Raw genomic sequence first — 15,771 nt, forward strand, 5'->3', positions numbered from 1 at the left:
GACCTCCTCCTGGCTGTTAATTGTTTTTACCCTTGATGTGTTTTTAAAGATTGTATTATGCCACCACTGGCACATCAAAATAATTTTCTTTTCATTACTTCTTTCTATTATCTGTGAAATTACTGACCTGGTCAAATTGATTTATGGGTGATCCAACTGCTATGCAAAATTTACTTTTAGTCAAATTCAAGTCCCTGAACCCCTTTCATCATTTGGTCTGATAATGTCTGTATGAACAGACAAATTGTTTATCACAGACTGTGAAATTTAATACAATATGACAGTCTCCCTTTCATGCCAGAGTACTTAAATTATTAGTTATTTTAGTGTTACTGATGAAATGTAAAACAGCACAAAAAATCTGCAATTTGAATAGATTAAGAAAATGATTACATTTCACCAGCTTATAATTTATAGCTGTCGACTTGTAAATTTCAGAAATGCAGAATTCTTAAATGGTCACACCTATGAGAATCTACCAGATATGTTGCCCACAATGGAATAGTCCAAGTTGTCTTACCATCACTTGCTTAGATCACCCAAGTTTGAGCCACAGCCACTGGGACATAATAGCTCAAGGTGGCATTTGATCACATTACATTGCTCGTGTCACATGGATCAAGACTGTAGTACTCACAAGTCAGCAATCTGTGGGTTGTGAAAGTTTGGTTCGTAGAACATGAGCATGACACGTCTTAATATTGTCTGTCAGTGATCCATCTTTCTCGGCGGTGCAGCAAGCTCAGAAAGAGAATAAGAAATAAAGGGGGTGTGGGGGTGAAGTCCCCTGCAAATTGAATGCAGTCAGCTTGAGCTCTGTGGAAAAAAAGAAATGCTTTCTTTTACATCATATATTCTCATTATATGACTTTCAGCATGCGCATTGCAAAAATGTGAGTACCAGAGATGATATTTTTGAAATCTTACAACAATTGTGATGCAAGCTTAGATGTGTTAAGGAGATGTAGTGGACTCTGCCTGGGAAAATCTTAAGCTCATTACTATCAAGAAAGTCCAACTGTATTTAAGCAGTGCTGAATGAGGGGTATAGATTACATCAATAAGTTATGAAGATCGCTATAAAAGGGGGCACTGAATGACTGAAATCCTGCTTCCATCACTGAAGATTTAGGTTAAGTCAAACAACCTTCTTTCTTGCTCTTTGGGGAAATATAGAGGAGACAGAGTCATCTCAGGGCATATTTCCAGACTTTCACAAGGAAAGGCATACGATGGAGAGATTTTGTGGCAGTGTGCAATGACTGAGATAATATATAGATTTCTTTCTTAGTAAAGGAAAATACAGGAAGATGATGTAAAGGACTTCAACGAAAAGCATGGGTTTTTTTGATGGCAGACTTTAATAACATGAATGGTATGTAGGCAAAGCATCATTTCTGCTGCTGTGCAAGATAAAACCTTCAAACAGCCAGTACCAAGGAAAAACCTTCAGACAGCCAGGACAACTTAAAGCCTTCAAACAGCCAATACAAGGTAAAACCTTCAAACAGCTAGTACTAAGGTAAAACCTTCAAACAGCCAGTACCAAGGAAAAATCTTCAGACAGCCAGGGCAAGGTAAATCCTTCAAACAACCAGTACCAAGGTAAAGCCTTCAAACAGCTGGTACCAAGGTAAAGCCTTCAAACAGACAGTACCAAGGTAAAGGCTTCAAACAGCCGGTACCAAGGTAAAGCCTTCAGACAGCCTGTACAAAGGTAAAGCCTTCAAATTGCCATACCAAGGTAAAGCCTTCAAATAAAGCTGGTACCCAGGTAAAGCCTTCAAACAGCCAGTACCAAGGTAAATACTTCAAACAGCTGGTACCAGGGTAAAGGTTTCAAACAGACGGTATCAAGGTAAAGGCTTCAAACAGCCAGTACCAAGGTAAAGCCTTCAAACAGCTGGTACCAAGGTAAAGCCTTCAGACAGCTGGTGCCAAGGTAAAGCCTTCAAACAGCTGGTACCAGGGTAATGCCTTCAAACAGCTGGTACCAAGGTAAAGCCTTCAAACAGCTAGTACCAAGGTAAAGCCTTCAAACTGCCCTACCAAGATAAAGCCTTCAAACAGCCAGTGTCAAGGTAAAGCTTTCAGACAGCCAGTACCAAGGTAAAGCCTTCAAACAGCCAGTAGCATGGTAAAGCCTTCAAACAACCAGTACCAAGATAAAGACTTCAAACAACCGGTACCACAGTAAAGCCTTCAAACAGTCGGTACAAGGTAAAGTTTTCAAACAGCCGGTACAAGGTAAAGCCTTCAAACAGCCAGTACCAAGATAAACCTTTCAAACAGCTGGTACCAAGGTAAAGCCTTCAAACAGCCAGTACCAAGGTAAAGCCTTCAAAAAACAGTACCAAGGTAAAGCCTTCAAAAAAACAGTACCAAGGTAAAGCCTTCAAACAGCCAGTACCAAGGTAAAGCCTTCAAACAACCAGTACCAAAGCAAAGCTTTCAAACAGCCGGTACCAAGGTAAAGCCTTCAAACAGCCGGTACAAGGTAAAGCCTTCAAACAGCCAGTACCAAGATAAACCTTTCAAACAGCTGGTACCAAGGTAAAGCCTTCAAACAGCCAGTACCAAGGTAAAGCCTTCAAAAAAACAGTATCAAGGTAAAGCCTTCAAAAAAACAGTACCAAGGTAAAGCCTTCAAACAGCCAGTACAAGGTAAAGCCTTCAAACAGCTGGTACCAAGGTAAAGCCTTCAGACAGCCAGTACCAAGATAAGCCTTCAAACAGCTGGTACCAAGGTAAAGCCTTTAAACAGCTCATACAAGGTAAAGCCTTCATACATCCGGTACCAAGGTAAAGCCTTCAAACAGCCAATAATGGAACAATGGACATAAAGCTTGAAAAACAGAGAGAATATTCTTGGACCCTTATTGTTCTCAAGTTCAGATCAGGAGCTGGGCTGTACCTGTTCTGAGGATAAGGGATCACAAGCCAATAAAAAGTGAGACATCCGGATATCTGGAAGGTAAAGTCTGACAAAAAGAAAACATCTGGCAAATAGACATAATGATGATTTCAAAGAATAGTGAAGATGACAAAACCATCATCATGGGAAATAATTAATTATACAAACAGATAAGTAAATTAAAGAAAAGGAAAATGCTCACTGCAGTTCTGCAAGGAAATGTAAAAAAAGGACTGGAAAAAATATGTAGCATTTAAAAGGTATACGGCAACAAAGAGCAGTGCATTAAACATTATTGCTTAAAGTGGAAGGAATTGTTTCAGAAATGCAGATAACCTAGTTAAGACAAACAGAAAACATAGATTTTGAAGGCATGTGAGGATTTATTGATCCTCCTGCTCTGTGCTGTTCTGTGTTTAATGCCAGTGTTGCAGGTCAGTCTTAACCAAATTATTTTTCTACCCTCTTAGAACTCCCTTATACACATCCTGTGATAGGTATTCAAATCAACACCTGTCTTTTCTGTAACAAGTCTTCCCTGAGCAGCTGATGTTCATATTGTGGCTTGCTGTTCTCATGCACATTTTTGTACCAGATTGAGCTCTAAGGATTTCATCAGTTTCATTTTGTGTTTTTATCAAAGATTATCTTTTTTGTTCTTCTCTCAACTGTATCTTTCCTTTCAATAATCTTGCGAAGGTGCTAGTTGCTTGTAAAGAGAGGGTAACAACTTGTCAGTTAGTTATGCTTTTTCCCATGTGTTATGCTGGCAGTATAGTCTGGTACTATAACACACAGGGTTAAGGCTTTGAACTGCTGTTAAACATCTTCCTGTAAATGTAGGACTGATGCCTTCAGTTTCCATTCCCACAGTATCTGACTGTGAGTATACTTCTCAAGTATACCTCATTATGAGGAAAAATCCTCATTTTTGAGTGTTAAAAAGGCCATGTTCCATGCTGTTCCACATGGAAAAGGTCCTTTGCACATTCTTTTTTTAAAACATCTTTGTTATTGTCACTTAATACAAAGTGATGTGATTGCATAATCCATTATAAAAAAGTATTTTTTCATGTATTATACAACTATAATTTCTGTCTTAACAATTAGTCAATTTAACATTACATAGATTGCTCAAGTCCTGCCTTCCCTGAAATATCACTCCTCCTGAACGTTATTCTGCATGTATTTTCCCCACAGATTCCATTTATTTCTATGCTGTCTGTTCCTTCCCTTTTCTAGAGATCCCACCTCCAATTTATTAATCTCCCAAGGCAAAATTGGTTTAAGGAAGATCATGACAGACAAACCAATAATGTTCTTTGACTTATTAGCCAGGGTAGCTGGTCAGAAATGGCATGGGGAGATGGTCTGCTGAAATTTTACCTGACCTGGTGATACCCTGAGGCATGCAGTCATTAGTTCAGTTTAAGGTGGCGGCATTCATTTATTATTCTGCACTTAATACAGTCAGTAGGTGTTCTGCATGGCGCTACTTCACATGCCTTTTCCTACTTAAATTTTAGTAAGAGCAAGGTGCAACACAAAAAGATTGTGAATAAGTCACTCTTGAATTTGTTTCTGTTAAGTAGCTAGATCAAAATGTCACCTGGTGGTAGGGCATGGAGGGTAACAGTAGGAGACTCTACTCAAAAAATGGTGATTATTAGTGGAGTGCTACAGAGCTGTTCCATATCCATTCTGCAAAGGGGGCATATGCCTACTCATACTGGAAATGTTATTTTCACCTTAGTGGAACTCCACAGAAGAAATTAAATGTACCTTTTAAGAAAAGCATGAAAGAGGGCAGTAGTTTTTGGTGATAAGTGCTAGCAGAGAAAAAAATACTATGAGTCACAATACTGTCTTTCTCGTTTAGGACTGGTAAAAATTGTTTGACAACCAGTATTGATAGTACACACTCTAATACTATCACCAAGAGTAACATCAGTAGCAGATATAGCAGGTGTGCACCATTGTGCTCATGATCATGAAGACAGTGTTTAGCACTGACATTTGCCACCTGCCCTTTCTCATCATCCAGAATAACTTTGTTCTAGTTATCTGGATAATGTCCTGCAATCATATATACTACACTGGTGGCAAGTTGTTCTTTAACATCACAATCAACTGAATAAGCCTACACTTTTCCCTTTTCCACATGACACTACTGCACAATCTAGACTTTGCTTTTCTGGATGAGACTATACACAGTCTACACCTCCCTTTTCCAGATGATACCAGTGTACAGTCTACACTTCCCTTTTCCAGATGACACCGGTTCACAGTTTACACCTTCTTTTTACAGATGACACAAGTGCACAGTCTACACGTCCCTTTTCCAGATGACACCAATGCAGAGTCTACACTTCCCTTTTCCAGATGACATGAGTGCAAAGTCTAGACTTTTTCCAGATGACACCATTGCACACTTTTGGTCAGGCCACTTTGAATTTGTATGCACTGTGGTTTTACACCACCCCCAAGTTCCCAAGTAGCCAGACCAACAACAATAAACATAAAAAGATGAATGCATTTGAAGTTTGAAGAAATAACCAGCCAGATGAGTGCACAGAAATCCATATAACTGTGCATCTGTAATCAGTATACTTAAAGTTGTCTGTCAAACTGAAAAGAAGCAAGGAACTCATTGTAACTGTATCAACATATCTGAGCTGTGCCTGGCGTACCATAATAAAAGAAGGGACAGTAGGGGGAGGCATTTAGCAACAAAACTGAGTAATTCATTTAGAAGTTTTATTGGAAAAAGCAGGGGTCAGATACTGTACTGTTAATACTGAATCACAGCTATCCGACTCTTCTGGGGATTACAGCTACTAAGGTAATTCATTGTGAACTAGAACAGCCTGTTAAAGCAGACATAGCCTAGCAAGGCCAGTAACACAAAGCTGTCACCATGCCTCTCATTCTGTTCTGCACTTTTTTAAAGCAACGAAATATGGGTATGCATCCATGGCCTGAAAATACAGCATGCTGATGTGAGTGTGGGTATGCAAGCATTTACAAACCTTAAGTTTCTTACTAAACTTAATTGGTATGGTACCAAAAACACAAATCACAACATTAAAAAAATAAATAAATAAATAAACATGCATTCTGATGTATTTGTAATCTTGAGGCTCTGCTCTGCACACCAGTTATTAGAAGATATTATAATGCTGCCTAAAGCATAAATATTGTGGTCAGGAACTGCACATAATATTTGAAATGGAGTTAAATTTCTACTTTCAAACAAGTTATTTCCTTTTCATATAAGAAATGCTCTGTAACTGCGGTTAAAGATATGTGATCAAAAACTCAGGAAGTAAGAGGCAGAAAAGTAGAAATTAAGATAACTATTCCCTAGTGCATAAGAAGTGTTATATTAAACAATGTATGTGGGATGGCAATCTAGTTTTTATACCTGGCTTTTTCATGTTCTTTATGTAAAGTATTGGCTGTGCTGCCAATATCTGAACAATGAGCAATGCATTTCATTCTGGTGTCTTAGGTGGATACATTCATGCTAGTCTTTTAATAGGGTATTCCACTAAACCTTGAGCCTTCTCTGTGAGAAATGTTATCTCCATTTCTAAGTAATCTGTGACTGAAACATTGTTTTTCAGTTTTACTGTGGATATATCATTATTTTCATTTCACATCACCTTACTCATCAGTGATAACCTAACTCCACCCCCTGCCCATAACCCAGTCCTACACATTAGGGTACTAATTACCTTTACCCTAACACGCAGGCACACAGGTGTAGCTAACTATTATTGCACCCAGTGCCCTCCCCTGATCTAGCTTTGCATCAACCACACGTTTGAAACTTAATCACACAAAAGAAAAAAAAACAATGGTTTATGTAGGGCGTAAGCTCACCCTGCACCCCTGCACCACCTGCTAATTATATTTACCAACTCTGAGATTGTAGAACAGTGGAGAAAGGACAATATCTACAAAACACATGCTGTCATCCTGTGAAGATCAAACACATGGAACTTATGTATATAGATTATGTATATAATTGCCTCAGACATCTCAGTTTAAAACATTCAAATGGTTATTTACCAGTGAAAGAGAAATTGTTACAAGTGGAACAAAACACCAGTTTTGTTTCTAAACTATGGGACTTTCTCACGTAGATTTCAAAAAATAACAGTTAAAGTATTTATTTCACAAAATGAACAATTGCATGCAAATGCTCTTTTTCTTTGCATTCATATACTCAGTTAACATTATGCATGTCAGATATGTGGGTCTATATTAGAACACCGAACATTCAAAATTTAGAGTGTTCTAATACCGACCCGTTTTCAGCAAACGCTGAAAATATCGAAGAAACAGAAAACCAAATTTTTTCCCAGGGGAAAGAATTTGGTTGTCCATTTCTGTTGCTTCGGTATTTTCAGCGCTGTGGTGGAAAGCTATGGGTCGGGTTCAGGTAAGTGTGCGATTGTGTGGACGTGAGGGTTAGGGCGTGTTAGGTGAGTTAGGGTTAGGGCACGGGTCAGGTAAGTGTGCGATTGTGTGGATGTGAGGATTAAGGCAGGGTAGGTGAGTTAGGGTTAGGGCGTGGGTGAGGTGACTGTGCAATAGTGACGGACCTTAGGGTTAGGGTTTGGGTTAAGATAAGTGGATAGTTAGTGGTGTATGTATAGTTTAGTGTAGAGTTAGGTGTAAGAGTTTAGGTGTATGCGTGTGTATTGCTGTTTGTTTGGTGTGCTTGTGTTATGTGTATGTGGTTTGGAAAAGCAAATTTTTTCCTTACAAAAAAATTTGCTGTTCTGAATGTTCGATGTTTTAAATTTTCGATTCATAGGGTTCGATATTAGAACACTCGAAATTTTGAATGTTCGGTGTTCTAATATAGACCCAGATATTTTTAGTTGTGTTCACTTAGCATTGGGAAACGTACATGAGATCTGGTACAGGTACTGATCAGTTCACTGTATTACTGCACCCTTCTTCTGAAACTACTGCCTAAACATGTATCATGTGACACAGTTACACAAAAAATTTAATCATGTGACATTGTTCTATAGTATTGCTGTGAGTATGGAACCACAATGAGAACACACATGCACTGTTGTGGTACATTAACTGTAGTGCAGTGATGTGCTGTCAGAAAGGGTAGATGAATAACATGTAATGTATTAGTGTTTGCAGTGATGTAGTGCAGGAGTTAGCAACTCTGCTCTGTGGCAACTGGGCGCTGCTTTGTTTTCAGCGGAGTCCTTCTGTGTGGAGTTTTCAAAAGCCACTCTGTGTGAGCAACTTCACCCTTACATCTCTCCGTGGAAGGGCCTCTTCCAATTTACCCATAATTATTTTTACCTCTGGGTCATTGCAACTTGGAGGCAAGGATGACCCCCATTCTCCATTTTCATTTCTTTGTCCTTTGAATTACAGCTTTCATAATTCTGAAACATGATAAACATTTCATGCCCCACTGATCCGAATTCTACATTCATCACTTATTTATTTACAGCAGGCAGATGAATTGGACATGACATATATATGTAGGTATAGCATAAAAACAGCATACAGAAAATGATGCAGAATTAACATGACTTAAATGTCTGTCATTAAATAATCAGAGTGCTTAATGGGCACTGAATATGAACAACTAAAATAGCATAACAAGGAATAAATAAGTATCAGTTATTTAAGTGTCAAAACGTTTTGAGGAAGCAAGACTGTCAGAAAGGCCATAGTTTCATAGTATAGTACTAGGCTATCTGCCCTGGGGCATTTGTAAGCCTAGCCATAGTGATGTGGCTTTTGCCACCCCATGAACTGGTACAAAAATGTACAGAATAAATTTAGAATACTGTGCCTCTGTCTAGTAGTGACACAATGAAGGTCCCCTTATATAATAGAATTAGTTTACTGTGCCCCTGTCTAGCAGTGACACAGATGTGACCCCTGGGGTAAATTTACGATCTCCCATCCACTCAAGATTTCTCTTGAAAAGAGTCAGTGAGGGGCTCTGCCTAATACAAACTGGGATCCTGTTCCAAAGCATGGGAAGCCTGTGGGTTATGAATCTATCCCTCCAGCATGTCCTATTCATACTTGTGCCGAGGTTTAAGTCTTTAGCTCTCGTGGTCCTAATGGATTTGGATTTTTTGAGGTGGAGCATGTCCATCAGATCCTGATTGAACATGGCCTTGTACGTCAGGCAGAGATCACCTCTGAGCAGGCGGTATGCTACTGAATAGAGCTGAAGTTTCTTTAGTCTGGCAGAATAAGACATATGTTGGAGACCCTTGATCCTCTTGGTGAGGTACTTTTGTGGTCTCTCCAGCTGTTGCAAATGCCGGGTGAGGTACATACCAAATGGGGCATTGTACTCAATCATGGGTCTGATGAGGGAGGAATATAGGGGTACAATGACATCCTTGGATCTGGATGTGAATCCCTTCATGATGAGGTGTGCAAGGTAGAATGTTTTTCTAACCACTTTGGCAACGTGGGTGTCAAATGAGAGGTCGCTGTCGACTTGGGTCCCTAGGTCTCTGATTACTTTTTCCATACTCAGTAGATTGCTGTCTATGTGATAATTTGTGGGTACTTTGTTTTTCCTAAAGGGGATGACTATACATTTTTTGGCATTTAGTTTAAGGCCGTGACTCCGGCACCAGTTGTCCGTTTCTGTGAGGCCTTTTTGTAGGATGTGTGTGTCTGCTGGTGTATCGACTATGGCGCCAAGTTTGCAGTCATCTGCAAACTTTGTCAGCCACAGCCCTCCCATGTTTGCTTTAACATCTGAGAAATAAATGCCAAACAAGAGGGGTCCCAGGACAGATCCCTGTGGGACACCACTTGTGACTGGCTTTGAGTCTGACATTGCTCCAGCGATTTTAACTTTATGGGTTCTGTCCTTTAGCCAGTTTGCAACCCATCTAGTGACATAAGGGTTTACTTTTAAGCTGTTGAGCTTATCTATGATGCCTGAGTGGGGTATTGTGTCGAAGGCCTTAGCCAAGTCCAGGTATGCTGTATGGACTGCTTTGCCCTCATCAATGGCTCTAGTGACTGTTTCGAAAAAGTCAACCAGGTTTAAAAGGCAGGATCTGCCCTTTACAAAGCCGAACTGGGTGGGGTCAAGTGTCTGTAGGTCCATATAGTAGAAATAGATACAGCACAGTCAAGAAACAGTAAGCATACCTACAAAGTGGATGGTTGGATACTGTAGGGAGATGCCATATGCTCCAAGGTAATGTGGAGTATCCTTGTTCATCTAATGGGCTTCTTCATTTTGGGGCATTAGTATTGTAGAATGTCAGTAGCTAGTAATTAGAACTAAGATTTAATATTATAGCAGACTGATCAAGTAACTGCATACATTATTAGTATTATTATTATGGCTGGTGGCAGTTTTTGGTGGACCTTCTGAGCATCTTGAAAAAATTGGATGATTGATGGTGTTCAAAATTTTGAAAACACTGACAGCAAAGATTTATGACTGGACTTTTGTTGTTTATTTTGGGGTAATGACTGAATTGCACATAAATGTAAGACAAGGGGTTGCCTACACCATCCTGACCCTGTATGTGAATTTGTTTCTTATTTATTTATTTTTTTGGCGAATGTCTTCACCTGGACTGTGCCTGCAAATGTCTGTTATGATCAGTGTGCTACCCTGGTGAACAAGCTAAATAAATAAAATAAATAAATCCTAGAAATTTTTTTTTAACCAGGAAATCTCTCTCTTCTTCTCAGAATACTGTATACCAGGTTGATATACAGACATGATAGCACACTAACTGAAAGTGAGAAGTTGGTGCTGTTCTGATGGAGGGAAGGTGTTGTGTTCCCTAACTGATGTTGACAGCATGGCTCCAGAAATAGATGTGATCAAGTACACCACAGCATGTGAAGGAAGGATGTCATTCAGAAATCAAAATAAACTCAAGTAGCACACTGCAAAAGTAATTTATGTAAATTAAACTGTTGTTGGCATTTGTCAGTCACCTCAGCCTCAGACTGCTATAGTACTAAAATATCCTTACCTGTCAAGCTAAGGCCAATCTCACAAATCGAAGATGTGTCACCTGTATCTTAACCACTGATTAACAGCCTTTTGCTTGGGTTTTAGCGCTTACCTGTTTAACAGAATCTGTTTTCTCACACCTTTAGCTTCCCAAACTAAGGGGTAGAGTCAGAGGTGTGGTGTGCACTGCAAAGGGTCAGTTAAATGGGGCAAGGTACAGAAAATCACTGACATAATTCAGTAATGTATAAGAAATATTGTACTTTAGTCAGTTATCTACCCGCCCACCCATGGAGGCCAGTGCGTGAAGAACATGTGCTAACGAGCCTACTGCCAGTGAATATTTGGCTGTGCAAGATTCAGAAAACATATTGCTGTGCAGCAGCACAGCCTACATTCACAACAACCCAACTAAGATGTTATGTGCTAGTCTAGGGATCTAAAAGCCATTTTATAGTAGAACCGTACATACATAAAGTACAGCACATACACCACTGTTGCTCCATATATCCCACATACACTGTACAAATAAACATGTGAGACTGAGTAAAAAAAAACAGATATAGACTACACTTACAAGACAACTTCCAGTACCAGACATATAGCTCCCTTTCCTAGGAATTGCTGCTAGAAGCACTCTTTAAACAGAGAACATCAGGAATACATGCTTACATGTAGACCTTCATATAGATAGGTGTAGCCATAATATGCATAACTGTGCCTTTACTTACTGCTAATTCTGTGAGTTGCCACAACTCTTTGTTTATCAGATGGTTTCATCCTACCACTAGAAACCTGTCCTCACTTTGTCTACACAATAAGCCAATCTGCATACCACGCTTATTTTATTTATTTATTTTGGATTGATAACTGGGTAAGTGAGCTGGCCTGTTGACCCTTTTCAGTCACAACCCAGGTACAGTTGTACAAAAAGGAAAAATAAATCAAACTGTACTGTATGGTGATAGTTAAATCAGAAGAAGGTTGATTGACAAATGTCACAATGCAACAAAATATAGAGACAGCAGTAAATAGCAATAAGTGTAAACATATAAAACAAATCTAATAGTTTTTGTAGTTTTCCTTTAGAGACTTTCCAATGTGTCAGAGTGTACTTATTTACAAAATGTACAAGATTAACAGATTAATAGTGTAGGTCTATATGTATTGAAGTAAACTGCAAGCATTTACCCACTTGCCCACACTGTAAAGTAAAGCCAGGGTTTTGCAGAAAGCAGAGATACACTAATGTGGGGATACTGCAGTAATAGAGAATGACCCATGTGAATTAGGATTTGTTTCTGAATCATGTCCTATACTTTGGCAATATAGTTTCTGCATGATTTATAATGGAGTTCTTGTTTATACTGGTACGCTTGCATAAAGGAATAGCTGTGCACAGAACTGTGTTTAGGTGTGTCAGTCTTGCAGTCAAACTATGGTGTGTGTATACAAGGTTAGAGAAATGATTAGACATCACTGTCCACAGTAAAAAAAGTAGATGATGGGCACTTCGGAATAGGGATGGCAGCAAAGTGAATCATGGGCACACTGGAATAGGGAAGGCTCTCATGTTTCAGGATAAAGTGAATGACAGGCATACTACTGCCTTCCTATCTGACTCTGCAGTTCCATCATGACTGACCTGTTTCCCAGCCCATACTCTGCAGTGCCAGCTGTAAGACTGTCACTGTTCATTTCCCCCAGCCATTGAATGTTACTAGAGCTGTAATGTATACAAGAGGTTTCCATATTCCACAATATCTATCATAGTTGCAAGAGTAATGCTTTCACATGGTATCCAGTTACCTGACATACTCCTCAAAGACAGCTGTAGGTACAGTGAATCCTTCCAGAGTGGAGTTCTGTCCACTGGAGCTGCATGTCCTGTGTGTCTGTCTGTTGCTGAAATGTGCTTGCATATGGCCATAACCTTCTGCCTGCATCACTTTTGTATGACAATCCATTACAGCACCAACTTGTCACCTTCAGCATGTGTGCTGTCATGTCTGTGAAACATATGGGTATGTGGTAATCTGAAAAGAAAAGAGAGGTTTGGCACCGCTGTCATGTCCCTTTCCTTAGATGTGCTTTCCCACTTTTTCTGTCATTTTTCATGTTTTTATGTTGATGCTGATAGTGTTAAGATGTCATTGTTTGATGTTGATATTTGTATAGTATGGAAGCCTTTGCTGATATACTCTTTCTTATCAGTTCTGTCTTTGGTGTACCACTGTCTTAGCTGAAGTGGTCACCTCTGCTGTTTGGCTTCTGAATCAAACATTAAAACTTCAGATTACCAGCCTTCATCCATAAAACCCTCTGTTCGGTGCACAATTGTCGCTGAATCCCATTCCTGGTACTCACTGAAAAGTTTAAAAATATCTCCCATAAAGTGCAATGCTTTCTTCCACAGTTCAGAAAGTTGGTAATAATCTTTCCGTTAAGATTTCTGATTATTAGTATTTCCCAGCACTGAGAGGGGGGGATTATATACATTTGCCAATGAATTTTTATTTGCAAAAACTGACTTGCATATATAATTCATTTTTTTTTTTTTATGTTTTAGGTTTCAGCTATGGGATCCCAGTTGACTGGATGGATTCTACACAGGAAGAGGTGGCTCTCTGGCAGGACATGATGTCAACACCCAATGAGTGGATAGAAGGGTCTCTTGCATTAAGGTCATCATTAGGTGGAAAAAAGAAGTTAAAATAAAGAACATCACAAATTAAAACATTACTTTTACTGAAAATCTTGAAATTTCTGTCAACACCTCTATGCAATTTTAATGTACTGTACTTTGTGGCCATATAAAAATAGCTGTAAAAGTGTGCATGGAAGAGAAAAATCAGTATATTATGGCTTGTTTTCCATTCTTAGTTGAGACAGAAGCTACTGGCATGCTACGAGAACTGGAATGTGTTTGGTTATAAACTGCACTATTTTTGCCACAATTAGATAGAAAACCATAGAGTGTATCATTTTTTTTTTTTGCAAAAGAAACCATACATGTAAAATATTTTATAGATAAAGTTATGCTTTGGGAAATGCAGATGAGACAATTTCACGTTTGCACTTTAATATATTAAATCTAAAGAATGAAAGTGGTCATTCTAAACAAAACCATAAAGAAAGGACTGCAATGTTAGTTAACACGGCAGTTACAATTTTACTAGCAGCATTTTAAAATGTTTACTTTTCTTGCAGTAAGTGTAGATTTTGATGCAAGTAAATGTAGCATACAGAATTAAAAGTACTTTATTTTTGCCTTGTGCTGCTCTTGGTTATATAATTAGCTGTAGCTCAGTACAGATAGTTAAATCCACTGCATATGAACTGCTTACCATAAGTTGCATGCATCTGTTAAAATTTCAGATTTAAAAAGTTATCACATGGGGAAAATGGGTGTTTTATGCAGTTCTTTTAACTCTAATTTTAATATTGTTTTAATTTTATCTAAACAAATGCTGACCTCACATTATAGTGTTCTACAATAAGACCAGAAAGATGATAGCTGTTCTGAAAAACAACAGCTATATTTTAAAACGTTAAATTTAGTATGCATATCTCACTGCTGAGCTGGGTAGCTATATTTTTAAATATTTATGAATATATCTGTAGCATTTTAATGCTGTGGTGACTTCCTGTGCCAAAGTTAAAGACAGCAAACAGCTCTTAAGTTGTTTTCCAGGGATGTTTGCTTTCTATTTGTAAGATATTTTGGAATTTTCTAAAGCTCACTTACACAATGTTCTGTATATGATTTAAATGCTTCTATTTTAACTTTTATGTTGCTACTAGAAATGTCTTAGGATGTATATATTATATGAACTGGTTTACTTGCCTATACCTGGATTTAAAGATAGTTCTGCTACTACTGAAAAATGTGGCATAGCTGTTGACCATGTAGCTTGGAGTTTCTTGTCCACTCATATAACCAAATGTGCCACCTCGTAACCACAAATTGTGGAAGTTCTCCTTACAATTTTGAGAAAATTATGCTTTTATGTGTAACCTCAGAAAAGAATATACTTGTAGCTAGATGACAACTTGCCTTTCTATAGTTTCACTACCATCACAGGACTGTTTAAGCACTATGATATTCTCAAAACTCCCAAGAAATAAATGGTTTTCCTCTGCTTTTATTATCTTTAGAGTTGAGCAATGGACTCCAAAATTAATAACAGAAGAGACAAATGCACATCAATTTTGCTTCCATCAGTGGGAAAAAAGCCTGGATAAAAGTGTAAATTTAACATTTCAGATTATGTTATTAATTGTTAATATTAGCATGTAGTAAAAATGACTGAAAGTTCAGTGTGTGATTTAAACAAATCACTGCCACAACAGGAATTGATTGTTTTTTAACTTAATAATAATATGAGGTATAGCTGTAAAATGCTTTGGGTGGACCCTGAAAACAGTAAAATCTTAAATTGCAATCTGATTCACTGTAATTTGTAGTAAATGTGTTGGTTATGCTCTGCAGTGCGGATTTTCCATCTATGTATTTTATAGAATTTATAATAACCATTTAGCATGTCTCTTACCATCTTCATTACTTATTGGTAGGACCATACTTTGATCGAAATACAGATTTCAAAACAACAAAACCTAATGCCTACACCTACACTGCTGATTTATACGTCATGCTTATAGAGTACAGTACATCAGTTTCACAATGTCAGATTCTGAGGCAATACATAGCTAGGCAAAACTTATTTTTATAGAATAAAATCACCTGAGAGAAATATGTCCACTACCCCAGGGTTTTATGACTTAGAAGCTTAATTTAAGTTGAGGGTATTAGGGTCACCATTCCACAAAACATGCAGTTTTTTATTTGAAGAAA

General features: G+C 38.3%; 1 protein-coding gene across 2 annotated transcripts in view; it reads left to right on the forward strand.

Annotated features, from left to right (window-relative positions):
* The window catches only part of LOC122789773 (synaptotagmin-like protein 2), a 1,041,792-nt gene extending 1,026,426 nt beyond the window's left edge, over window positions 1–15,366 (forward strand). For both annotated transcript variants that reach the window (XM_044057212.1, XM_044057213.1), the window contains exon 17: window positions 13,486–15,366. In XM_044057212.1, the coding sequence (XP_043913147.1) occupies window positions 13,486–13,634 (149 nt within the window). In that variant the 3' untranslated portion in view covers window positions 13,635–15,366. The remainder of the gene's footprint in view (window positions 1–13,485) is intronic.
* The last annotated feature ends 405 nt before the right edge of the window (window positions 15,367–15,771 follow it).

Source organism: Protopterus annectens, chromosome 15.part0 (assembly GCF_019279795.1).
Source record: "Protopterus annectens isolate FY-2018-M chromosome 15.part0, PAN1.0, whole genome shotgun sequence".
Lineage (NCBI taxonomy): Eukaryota > Metazoa > Chordata > Ceratodontiformes > Protopteridae > Protopterus > Protopterus annectens.